General features: G+C 37.4%; 1 protein-coding gene across 1 annotated transcript; it reads right to left on the bottom strand.

Moving 5' to 3' along the window:
- Positions 1-8,599: 8,599 nt before the first annotated feature.
- On the bottom strand, positions 8,600-9,895 carry LOC130882507 (L-lactate dehydrogenase A chain-like). The gene has a single exon (XM_057782667.1). It carries the CDS (start codon positions 9,803-9,805, stop codon positions 8,807-8,809), a length of 999 nt encoding a protein of 332 aa, XP_057638650.1. The 5' UTR covers positions 9,806-9,895; the 3' UTR covers positions 8,600-8,806.
- Between the last annotated feature and the right edge of the window lie 3,383 nt (positions 9,896-13,278).

Below are 13,278 nucleotides of genomic sequence, written 5' to 3'. Positions count from 1 at the left end.
GTAATTTAACTCATTCCCTCAGAAATTCTCCATTAGAACCATAATTTTCTGATTATTCTCACCATCCTATGAAGAATGAAGTTATTAAAATATGGGATGTGTTTTTTACTGCTGATTAGTACTCTAATATGTATATATTCCATACTTTCTTCATCCATTCTTCCATTGAAGGGCATCTAGATTGTTTCCAGGTTCTGCTATTACAAACAATGCTGCTATGAACATAGTTGAGCATATACTTTTGTTGTATGATAGGGCATCTCTTGGGTATATTCCCAAGAGTGGTATTGTTGGGTCCAGGGGTAGGTTGATCCCAAATTTCCTGAGAAACTGCCACACTGCTTTCTAAAGTGGTTGCACAAGTTTGCATTCCCACCAGCAATGGATGAGTGTACCCCCTTTCTCCACAACCTCTCCAGCAAAGGTTATCATTGGTGTTTTTGATTTTAGGCATTCTGACAGGTGTAAGATGGTATCTTAAAGTTCTTGAATTTTCCATGCAAATGGACGGAAATAGAAAACACTATCCTGAGTGAGGTAAGCCAGACCCAAAAAGAGGAACATGGGATGTACTCACTCATAATTGGTTTCTAGACATAAATAAAGGATATTGAGCCTATAATTCGTGATCCTAGAGAAGCGAAATAAGAAGGTGAACCCTAAGAAAAACATATAGTCATCCTCCTGGATATTAACCTTCATCAGGCGATGAAAGGAGACAGAGACAGTGACCCACATTGGAGCAATGGACTGAAATCCCAAGGTCCAAATCAGGAGCAGAAGGAGAGAGAGCACTAGCAAGGAACTCAGGACCACGAGGGGTGCACCCCCACACTGAGACAATGGGGATGATCTATCAGGAACTCACCAAGGCCAGGTGGTCTGGGTCTGAAAAAGCATGGGATAAAACCGGACTCGCTGAACATAGAGGACAATGAGGACTGCTGAGAACTCAAGAACCATGGCACTGGGTTTTGATCCTACTGCACGTACTGGCTTTGTGGGAGCCTAGGCAGTTTGGATGCTCACCTTACTAGACCTGGAAGGAGGTGGGAGGTCCTTGGACTTCCCACAGGGCAGGGAACCCTGACTGCTCTTCGGGCTGATGAGGGAGGGGGACTTGATGGGGAGAGGGAGAGGGAAATGGGAGGCGGTGGCAGGGAGGAGGCAGAAATCTTTAATAATTAAATAAAAAAAGAAAGAAAAAAAGAAAGCTGAAAATTGAAATGGCAAAAGAAAATATGGGATGTGATTATATCTATGTCTGTTGTGACAATTTGTTCATCAAAAATCCTTCAATGTGTTATTCAATTCTTCTGAGAAAAGCATTTCTCTTTACAGAGTGATTATTATAACAAATAAAACTCTAAGAGAGTTATTTCTTCACATGCAAAAAACCTTCTACTTCAGTTCAGTCACACATTGTCAATGTCTTTATATCAAACGTAGTGGTAAAAATCCTTTAGTAACTAATGATGATGATAATTACAATACAGAGTCCTAATTCTCACTACCAATGACCACAAGGCAATGGGTGTGTTGGTTACTGAAGAAGCACTCTGGAATGTAATAGGAAGACATCATTCTACAGTTGCTGGAATGTCCCCAAACTGAATACACAAGGGCTTATATCCCTTAGTCCTCTTAGTGGCAGAACAAAAAGAACATTTGGAAGAAGTATCTAGAATCCCATACTCAAATAATGACCAGATGGTTAAATTAGGTGGCCCTAATTTTCCAGTTATGTACAAACTGCACAGTCAGCTACTGAGGAATCCTAGACTATAGAGTTATGGGAATGTAACTATTTGGCTTGAAGCAAATTTCTGTTGGCCAGACATTTCTGGCATGTCCTAAACAGTTGTCTAAATCTTGCTGAAAAAATTTTCTGCCTCAATCCTCCTTTGCACTGCAGATTCTCCTATCCAGGGTGTTTGGCTTGATGCACATACCTTTTCATGCAACCAGAACAGAAGTGTCTTGTTTCTTGAGATCCAGAGTACCCTGTGGATTCTCAGGAAGAACCATAGAAATCTCCTTCTACAGTCAGTACACAAATTAGCCACTTACCATGTGCCTCACTCATTCTTGAATTCAAAAAGTGGTATCTTCATGAACAAGAACCAGGGGCAGTCAGCCTGCTGGGAAGATTCACCAGACAACAAAGTACTAAAATGGCCTAGGAAAATTACTGTACTGGATACATAAAGAAGATGAGTTGAAATTTCAAGCATTTTAAGATTGCAATTCTGCTGATGTCTGAAGATCATCAGTTCAGTACAACTCAATTAGATTTTGCATGCAGCATCTTTAATCTCATAAAAATGATATACTGTTTCCCTGGGTATTCAGGAGGTGAAATAGAGACTAAAGGAAATAATAAAACACTGGGGCCTTGAGGGAGAAATTGGAAAGCTAGCCATCATGATCTGTTTATTTCTCATTCACATTTAAAGCACATAGGCGAGTTTTTAAATCAACTTTTTCTCATTGTATGTTAGTGATTTTAGTTCAGATTTGCTCCTTTCTCTTTGCATTGTGATGGAACTCTTTAGTGATTAATAACTGAAAATAAGATGCATAATACTCTAATTAGCCTAAGGAATAGTGTTTGCATTTATAAAATACAGCAGAAATTCTGCCTGAACTAATAATTAATTAAAACATGGGGCTGTAATTGTTGACAACTTGTTTCCACGGGTAGAAATCACTAAAATTACATTGTATTTATGAAGTAATAAATGAACTCATAGATGATTCTGATTGTTATTCTAAATTTTTCTGAAGATTTTACTCATTTAAATGGTGTGAACTTTTAGCTTCTCTCTTTCTTTTTAAAGATAACTGTAGGATTCCAATTAATTATAGGAAATGCAAACTAATTAATTATGATTATTAATATAAAGCAAATCACTCACATTTGTTGTCTGCAGCACCCAATACTTCCATATGGCTTGTGTTGAAGCTATTTTCTGTAAGAAAAGACTGCTCATTTGTTCCCAGCTGCCCAGACCCAAATAATTATACAGAAGCTATATTGATTACAACACTGCTTGGCCTATTAGCTCAGATTTTTTAATAACTAACTCTTACACCTTAAACTAACCCATTTTCATTAATCTGTTTATCAACATGAGACTGTGGCCTACTGGTAAGTTTCCATCATCTGACTCCTTCAGCAAGTCCTTCACTCTGTCCACTCTCTCTAAGATCTCTTCCAGCCTTGTTATATTCTGCCCTGCCATAGGCCAAATAAGCTTCTCTATTAACCAATGGTAATAAAGAATACAGAGAATGCCACATTATCTCCACTTTTCTGTCTAAATAAAATTAAGGTTTTAACTTTACATAGTAAGATTATATATAACGAAATAGGTATCAAGAAAGAATTATAGTGGCAATGTTTCTTTGTTGATAAAAAGTTTCATATCTAATTTATCTTTTATAATTTCTAAGAAAAACTATAACTACAGTTATCTGTATTGAACTCCATCAAAGACCTCAGAAGGATAAAATATTACCTAAGTAAGCAGGAAATGCATTGCAACTTCCAAAGTTCTAGAAATGACAGAGATATCCCACTGCCTGGAAAGTAAAGTTCTTTTGTAGTGTTCCAGCATCCATCTTCACCTTATCGGCCCAAAATATTTGAGGGACTTTTCAGTGAAGCAGGAACTTTGAAGACCTGTTCTGCCAATATTAGCAGTTTGTCAAATCACTTTCTTCTATGTCCGAAAGAGTGTCAGGCAGTTTCTTTGGTGGAGAAAGAACCCTGAAGTACTGTCTCACCTTCTTTAAGCAAGATCAACAGTCCTTTTTATGTGACTCCTTCATGGCCAGTTTATACAGCATACTGTCAGGCAGTCCAGGCAAGAGCAGTTTCTTGCCCAAATGGCTAATTTTATCACATTGAAGGCAAATTCCATAAGGAGGTTTTTCAGTGCCCATCAACTTTTCTGAAGTAATTGGTGCTTCCAAAAGCAGGAATGTCGCATGGTCAAAAAAACTCTAAGTTCTTAAACATTTTAAATGTCATATTCTTTAGGTCTGTGAAATTGTTTATCTAACTGAAATATTTCTGTATATATAGAAAACCTGACTAACATAATTACAAGTCTTTTATTATAAAAGACTATCTATTAATCGGTAATTTTAATTATATATTACATTTTAAAATGAGCTGCACAAACATAGTACCTTAAATAAAAGTAGAAATATATATATAGCAAAATTGACCTTAAATTTGTAACAATAATTCAAGAGCCATACCAATGCAAGATATTCATCTCTATATAATGGTCTCCTTTAAATGAAAACAAACATTTATATACAATCATTTTCGAATTTGGGCACTGTTTTCTTCAAACTCCTTCCTGTTGTTTATTGGGCAAAGTATTTTAGGGTTCACAGAGACATTTAAGGGGGTCTTGTTCTATCAAACCACACTAGCCTTGAAGGAATACATAGGTTCCCATCTTCTGTGGAAACAAAAGCAGAATCTCTTTTCCAAAGAAACATATCCTTAACTCATATTTTGAAGCAAAGATACTTTAAAATATATATGTTGGTTTAGGATAGCAGCCCATACAATAAAAATTTTCTCTGTAGTTATCTCATTTGCTATCAAAAAATTCAAAGAAAAAACAGTACTTTACATAGGCTAGATTCTCTGCTTATTTCCCCTCTTTACATGGCTTATGTTTTCTCTATTATTTTTAATAATTATTTATCTTTACTTCTTTATGACTTTCCGTACTTTCTTCTCTCTCCTAAGCCCATGTATATTTATCCAACACTGTGACTCATTTAGACTTTTTTTTTTCATGTGAATCTGTCTTTATTGTGTACCTATAATCATTTTCTGACCAGGAACACTACTTTTTAAATGCTTAGCAGGCATGGCTAAGACCAGTTCCATGGCCCTGACTGTTGACTCAGTCTGGTATTTTCACAGTCTCTGTGAGCCATGCTCACTACCTAGCTCCAGAGATGCAGTGGCTCTATGTCACCATTAAGCAAATAGTAGGACTCTGCTCACAAACCCTAAATGCTCTGTAGCAGGATCTCCTGAAAAAGCCAGAGCCATTCATTCTGCAGGTATGAAGAAGGAAGCCATTTATTTTAAAATGCTACACCTCTGCTTGCTGCTGTAAACAGAGCTATCTGAAAAATAAATAAATAAATAAACACACAGCTACCAAGAAGCTGTGATTGGCTCCCATTTTTGTGGGTCTAGATGTCCTCTTTTTTTTTTAAAATTCAAGTTTTATTTAGGTATTATATGGATCAATGCCCCAGTTGGTGGGTGCCATTTTTAAAAGATTATAACTAATGAAAGAAAACTCTATACAATAAGTGCAATGACTATATATAATATATACAGGCAATAAATAAATCAGCAATGTCTAGTCCATTTTAATTTGACTAGTTCAAAGAAGATACTTCATATCTATACTATCTTAGTGAGTCCAAAGTCTCATACCTAACTTACTTTCTATCACAACTTGCTTTCTGCATCTGATAAACTGTAACAATAACTACCTAATCTTCAACTCCCTCAAGGACCCACAAAGTAAATAATATTAACTTAATAAGCAAGAAATGTGAGCAAGCAACTTCCAAAAAATTATGAGTAATGAATGACAGAAACAGCTGGGTTCCTGGACAGCCACCCAAATTTCCTATGCAATATTGGGCATCCATCTTTAGACTATAGGTGTAACATATCTGACAGACTTTTCTGTGAGGCAGGACTTTTGTGTTCTACTTGTTTAATTAGCTAAAGAAAATTTAGGATTATGATAAAGTCCTTACTAGAGTATTCTGTGAGGTTGGATCATATCAGTCTTTAATCTGTTTTGGATGTAGAACTCACTGAAAATTAAACACATATACTCTGAACCAGTGGATCATCTGAGACATCTGTTCTCATTAGAAATATTTCAGGGGGTCTTACTTGATCAGTCCTTATTTTTATTTTATTTATTTTATTTATTAGATTTTTAAAAAGTAGTAATCTAAGTTCCCACTCCCTCCCCTTCTCCCATCCCTAAAACACAACCCCACCTACCCCTATCTAATCCTCAGAGATAATAAGATAGAAGACCCTCCCTACTATATCTAGGCTGAGCAAGGTATACCTCTAAAGAGAATAGGATGCCAAAAAGCCAGTACGTGCAGTAGGGATAAATCCTAGTGCCACTGCCAGTGGCCCCTCAGTCTGCCCCCACCATGCAACCGTCAACTACATTCAGTGGAACTAGTTTGGTTCTAAGCTTGTTCCTTCCCAGTCCAGTTGGAGTTGGTGAGCTCCCATTAGCTCAGGTGAACTGTTGCAGTGGGTGAAACCATCATGGTCTTGAACTCCTTGCTCATATTCTCATTACTTCCACTTTTTAACTGGACTTTGAGAGTTCAGTCAAGTGCTCCGATGTGAGCCTCTGCTTCTGTTTCCACCAGTTGCTGGATAAAGGCTCTATGGTGATATTTAAGATAATCATCTGTCTGACAATAGGGCAAGTCAAGATCGGGCCCCCTCTCCTCTATTGCCCACAGTCCTAGGTGGAGTAATCCTCTTGGATTTGTGGGAATTTCTCTAGAGCCAGGTTTCTGAGAAACCACCATACTGAATTTCAAAGTGGTTGTACAAGTTTGCTTTCCCACCAGCAATCAATGAGTGTTCCCCTTACTCCACATCCTCTCCAGCATAAGCTATCATTAGTGTTTTTGATCTTAGCCATTTTGACAGGTGTAAGATGATGTCTCAGAGTTGTTTTGGCTTGCATTTCCCTGATATATAAGGGTGTTGAACATTTCCTTAAGTATGTTTTGGCCATTTGAAATTCTTCTGTTGAATTCTGTTAGTTCACTACACCATATTTAATTGGGTTATTTAGAATTTTAATGTCTAATTATTTGAGTTCATTATATATTTTGGAGATTAGTTCTGTGTCTGATGTGGGGTTGGTGAAAATCTTTTCCAGTTCACTAGGCTGTCTTTTTGTCTTATTGACTGTATCCTTTGCTTTACAGAAGCTTCTCAGTTTCAGAAGGTGCCATTTATTTATTGTTCCTCCCAGTGTCTGTGATACTGAGACTGTATTTAGGAAGTGGTCTCCTGTGCCCTTGCATTGAAGACTACTTCCCACTTTTTCTTCTATCAGGTTCAGTCTGGTCAGATTTATATTGAGGTCTTTAATCCATTGAGACTTGAGTTTTGTTCATGGTGATAGCTATGGATCTATTTTCATTCTTCTACATGTTGACATCCAATAATGCCAGCACCATTTGCTGAAGATACTTTCTTTTTTCCACTGTATAATTTTAGCTTCTTTGTCAAAAATCATAGGTTCATAGGTGTGTGAATTAATATCTGGGTCCTCAATTCGATTTCCATTGGTCAATGTATTTTTTTTATGCCTGTACAAAGATGTTTTCACTACTGTAGCTCTGTAATAGAGCTTGATGTCAAGGATGGTGATGCAACTGGAACTTACTTTATTGTACAGGACTATTTTGGATAGCCTTTTTTTGTCTTTTCATATGAAGTTGATTATTGTTCTTTCAAGGAATATCAAGAATTTTGTTGGGATTGTTATGGGGATTTCATTGAATCAATAGATTGCTTTTGGTAGGATTGCCCTTTTTACTATGCTGATCTTACCTATTCAAGATCATGGGAAATCTTTCTCTTTTTAGGTATCTTTTTCCATTTTTTCAAAGACTTAAAGTTTTTGTCAAACAGGTCTTTTACTTCTTTGGTTAGTGTTACCCCAAGATATTTTATGTTATTTGTGACTATTGTGAAAGGTGATGCTTCTATGTTGATGTTCTTCTCAGTTTCTTTATCATTTGTGTATAGGAGAGCTACTGATTTTTTTATTTGATCATATATCCTGCCACATCACTGAAGGTATTTATCAGCTGTAGGAGTTCTCTGATAGAGTTTTTGAAATCACTTATATACACTATCATATCATCTACAAATAACAAAAGTTTGACTTTTTCTTTATCAATTTGAATCCCCTTGATCTCCTTTTGTTGTCTTATTGCTGTTGCTAAAACTTCAAGAACTATGTTAAAGAGATGTGGAGATAGTGAACAGCCATGTCTTGTTCCTGATTATAGTGGAATGGCTTTGAGTTTCTCTCCATTTAATTTGATGTTGTCTGTCCGCTTGCTGTATATTGCTTTTATTATATTTAGATATGTTCCTTGTATTCCTGATCTCTCCAAGACCTTTATCATGAAGGGGCGTTGGAATTTCTCAAATGCTTTTTTAGCACCTAATGAAATGATCATATTTTTTCAGTTTATTTATATGATGGATTACATTGATAGATTTTCTTTTTTTTTTTCTTTTTCACTGTTCAAGGTTTATTTGGTATTTGCACTGGCATGACACTGGGTAGTTGGTTGCATCATCCATATGCAGATCTTTACTTTACACAATGTTTCAATGTACACTACAGATACATAATACACAAAATAATATCCTTTAGAACAGTTATGCACAAGATATGCATAATGGATTTACACACTGGAGCCAGGTTACGACTAACTGGTCTAAGCATGTCTGGTGAGGGTGCATAGCAGACACAGCAGGTTCACAGGGTAACTGAAGCCTGCACACAGTTGGCAGTGTCACACCAACCAGGTTACCACCACACAAGTACCACTCAGCATCAGGGTAGAGCTGTGGGAACACAACCGCCCTAACCACAGTTCAGATGAGGAGACAGTGTGCGGTCTCCATAGAAACCCTGCTGCAGCCTGGACAGTGAAGAGCTAGGACATCTGGGAACTTTTAGAACTGCAGCTCTTTCTGGATCCCCCAGAGCGTGTCTGAACTCTTCTTCAAGCGGGCCTCCTCTTCAAAAGTCAGAGTCACCTTCACAACATCTGAGATTCCATTTTGTCCCAGGACACAGGGGACACTGAGGAAGACATCATCCTTGATTCCATAGAGACCCTTAATCATGGTGGAAATGGGATGCACCCGCCTCAGATTCTTCATTATGCTCTCTGCCAAGTCGGCCACAGAGAGGCCAATGGCCCAGGACGTATAACCCTTCAGTTTGATCACCTCATAGGCGCTGTCAACCACCTGCTTGTGAACCTCTTTCCACTGCTCCTTGTCTGCATCGGAGCCCAGTTCTGGGTTCAGATTCTTCAGGGAGACCCCAGCGACATTCACGCCGCTCCACACAGGCACACTGGAGTCCCCGTGCTCCCCCAGGACCCATCCATGACAGCTCAGTGGGTGAACACCCAGCCTTTCTCCCATTAGGTAACGGAACCGAGCTGAGTCCAGATTGCAACCCCTCCCGATGACTCGGTTTTTGGGAAAGCCACTTATCTTCCAGGCCACGTAGGTCAAGATATCCACTGGGTTGGAGACAATAAGCAGCTTGCAGTTTGGACTGTATTTCACCACGTTGGGAATGATGAACTTGAAGATGTTCACGTTGCGCTGGACCAGATTGAGCCGACTCTCTCCCTCTTGCTGACGGGCCCCCGCTGTGATGATAACCAGCTTGGAGTTTGCAGTCACGCTATAGTCTTTGCCAGAGACAATTTTCGGTGTTCTAAGGAAAAGGCTGCCATGCTGGAGATCCATCATCTCTCCCTTTAGCTTGTCTTCCATGACATCAACAAGGGCAAGCTCATCCGCCAAGTCCTTCATTAGGATACTGATGGCACAAGCCATGCCAACAGCACCAACCGCAACAACCGTAATCTTGTTCTGGGGGGCCTGTTCTTCCTTAAGGAGATTCACAATCAGCTGGTCCTTGAGGGTTGCCATCTTGTCTGACTTTGAAGCTTTTGGGACCGCTAGTGCACGATGAGCAGCTTCGGGCGCACAGCAGCGTGATCTGGGTTCGGCGACAGAGGCTCCAGCACCCATTGATAGATTTTCATATGTTGAACCAGCCCTGCATCACTGGGATGAAGTGGACTTGATCATGGTGGATTTTTTTTTTGTATTCTTGAATTCGTTTTTCCAGTATTTTAATGAGTATTTTTTTTTTCATTCATGTTCATGAGTGAGATTGGTCTGTAATTCTCTTTTTTTGGTAGAATCTTTGTGTAGTTTTGGTCTCAGAGTAAATATAACTTCATAAAAAGAGTTTGGCAATGTACCTTCTGTTTCTATTATGTGGAACACTTTGAGGAGTATATGTATTAGCTCTTCTTGGAAGTTCTGGTAGAATTCTGCACTAAAATCATACAGCCCTGGGCTTTTTTTGGTTGTGAGGTTTTTGATGACAATTTATATTTCTTTGCACTTTATAGGTCTATTAAAATTGCTCATCTGGTCTTGATTTAATTTTGGTATATGGTATCTATCTAAAAATTGTCCATTTCTTTTACATTTTCTAATTTTGTGGAGTACAGGTTTTTGTACTTTGATCTAATGAGTCTGAATTTCCTAAGTGTCTGTTGTTATCTCCTCCTTTTTATTTCTGATTTTGTTAATTTGGATGTTTTCTCTCTGTATTTTGATTAGTTTGGATAGGGTTTTGTCTATCTTGTTGATTTTCTCAAAGAACCAGCTTTTTGTTTCATTGATTCTTTGGATTGTGGCATCCCACTGTATGGCTGTTCACTTACCTCTTAAGTTTCCTCAGTATTGGAACAAGCTGTGTTTCTAAACTTTATTTTCCTTAACCCAGAATAAATCCACAGTCTTTCATTTCCTGTAAAAACAAACACAAAACCTCTTCTCCAAAGTACCATATCTTTTAACTTAAATTTTGAAGTCAAGGCATTTTCATTATATTTTTCATCAAATTTTGATATTATTTTTCTTTTTTTTCTTTAATTTAATTTTATTTTTTTAAAAAAGAAAACAAGCTATCTTTTTTTTTTCATTTTATATAGCAATGCAAGTTCCCACTCTCTTTCTTCCCATCCCTTCCACCTTCCCACCTATCCCACTCTTTATCCACTCATTTGAGAGGGTCAGGCACATTGCTTTGGGGAAGGTTTCTTAACTCAGAATGAATCCACAGCCTCCCATTTCCCGTGGAAGTAAAAACAGTACCACTTCTTCAAAGTAGTATGTTTTGACTTAATCTTTGAAGATAAGGTAATTTCAAAATACATAAGTATTTTAGCAGCTTTTGTTTCTTCTTCAGCAGTCAAACAATTCAAAGACAACACAAAAATGTACAATATCCAAATTCTCTGTGCATTTTTCATCTTTACATGGAAGCTAAACACAGGTGAAACCTTGGGTCTTAGGAGTCAGGAGTCAGGGAAAACAGCAGTAGCCATGTGGGCGCTGCATGCACATAGGTGCACATAGGGCTAAGGGCAAGTAACAGAATTGTAAGAGTTACAGGAAGCTTCAGGGACCACAGGAAGCCTGTGGGTATCCTGTGGAGAGGCAACAAGGATGGTCTCAGCAGGAGAAGTTAAGCCTGGGTCAATGGGAGGTAGGAGTACTATCTCCATACCCAGGTAGCTAGATTTGGGTTCTGTTTACTAGAGTTGGACATCTAATCCCAATACTGGTTGGGTTGGTGGCTAAACAGTCTCAGGCAAATGACTTTCAAAAATTCATGACCCACATTGGGCACCAAATAAAGGATGATTAATAAAAATTAAGAGAGAGAAATCGGGGTTTAACCTGAAGATCTGAAAAGCAAAGCAGCCAGCCGTGGAAGTTGATCAGTTTGAAATGGTAATCCTGCCTCCAGAAATCTCAGAATGAGAGCTATCTCTTCCTGTTTTATTATCTTCTCTTGGATTAAAGGCATGCACCTCCCAGTTTCTATGACAACTAGAGTAACTACTGGAATTAAAGGTGCCTGTCATTGTGGATACTGGGATTAAAGGTGTGCACTATAATTACCTGTTCTGCAAGGCTGGCCAGTGAGGCTGTTTAAGTCTCAGATCTTCAGGCAAGTTTTATTAATTAAAATACAATTGAAATGCTACTACCCTCTAGATTCCTTGAATTCCCTTTATCACAAAATGAGCAGCAATTGCATCAAAACGCAAAAGATTTCATCTGAAAATTATATTTACCTTGATGTACTTTATTTAATCATATTGTAAATGTGACGCATGCAGAAAAAAGCAATGTATGTGAATGTGTGTGTGCATTTGTGTGTGGGTGTTTGTATATTATCATGTAAAGAATACATAGAGGAATAATTTTTCAAAGGAGAAATCTTATTAAATAAACAATTGAACAATAAACCTTGGATGCAAAATGTGTCAAATATAATCCCAAATTTTCAATAATAGACAGGTTCAATTATAAGAATAAAGAGAAGAGCAATTTATTAGATTTTGTTATAAATTCTATAAGTCTATCTAGAGAAAAAATGCTTTTGTAATTCATATTTGCAATACAATGTAGATTATTTTAGTCTCATGGAGATTATGGTAGGTTTGAGAAAATAAACTGTATGCTAAGGATATTGGGTAAGGCATTCCAAAATTTCACTGTTCTGCTGGGAAATTACAAGAAATAATTTGAAATCCACAGACCAAGGCAGGAAGATATACAGTGAGAGATGGTATTAAAACTAAAGTTAGGGAATATTTAACATGTGGTACGTTCCCACAGGGACAGATATTTGTAGGGTTGTAGAAAAATAAATAGTCACATTTTTTCATAATGGGGTAACCAGAGATGCTCAGAGAAAGGTTAGCTATCATTCAGTTTTTAATTGTTTCCTGATATTTGCTAGATTGTAAGTTATGTCTATGATATCTGCATTTTGTCTAAATGATGAGGAGCCACTGGTATTATAAGTGTTTACTTGTTAGCTAGAAAAACATTGACTGTAAGGGAACTGACAAAAGGCAAAGACAACCACAGGGCTTGAAGTGATGAAAAGATATAGACAATCTAACAGAAGGAAAGGAAGATAAGATGGAATAAGGAAAGTTCAAGGTGTCATATTGAAGGTCTCAAATATAAATTTAATCAAGTTAACATAGAGTCTATGAGATATAATGTTCCAACATATTTTTTTTCAAAAATTGAATAAAATTTTTGTCTCAGAAGGAGAAAAACCATGTCTTATATGGACAAGCTTTATTATTTTCAGAATTTTCACAAATGAGATAAATTTTTATAACTGCTTTAAATTTATTATTCTGTGTCTTATGTTGGAAAAGGATTTTTTTTGAGACAGGGTTTCTCTGTAGCTTTGGTGTCTGTCCTGAAACTATCTCTTATAGACCAGGCTGGCTTTAAGTGTCTGACATAACTCATCATTCTATAATTATTCAATATAGTCCTACACAATTTTCACA

Source organism: Chionomys nivalis, chromosome 10 (assembly GCF_950005125.1).
Source record: "Chionomys nivalis chromosome 10, mChiNiv1.1, whole genome shotgun sequence".
NCBI classification, from domain to species: Eukaryota; Metazoa; Chordata; class Mammalia; order Rodentia; family Cricetidae; genus Chionomys; species Chionomys nivalis.
This window is presented reverse-complemented; position numbering and strand designations above follow the sequence as displayed.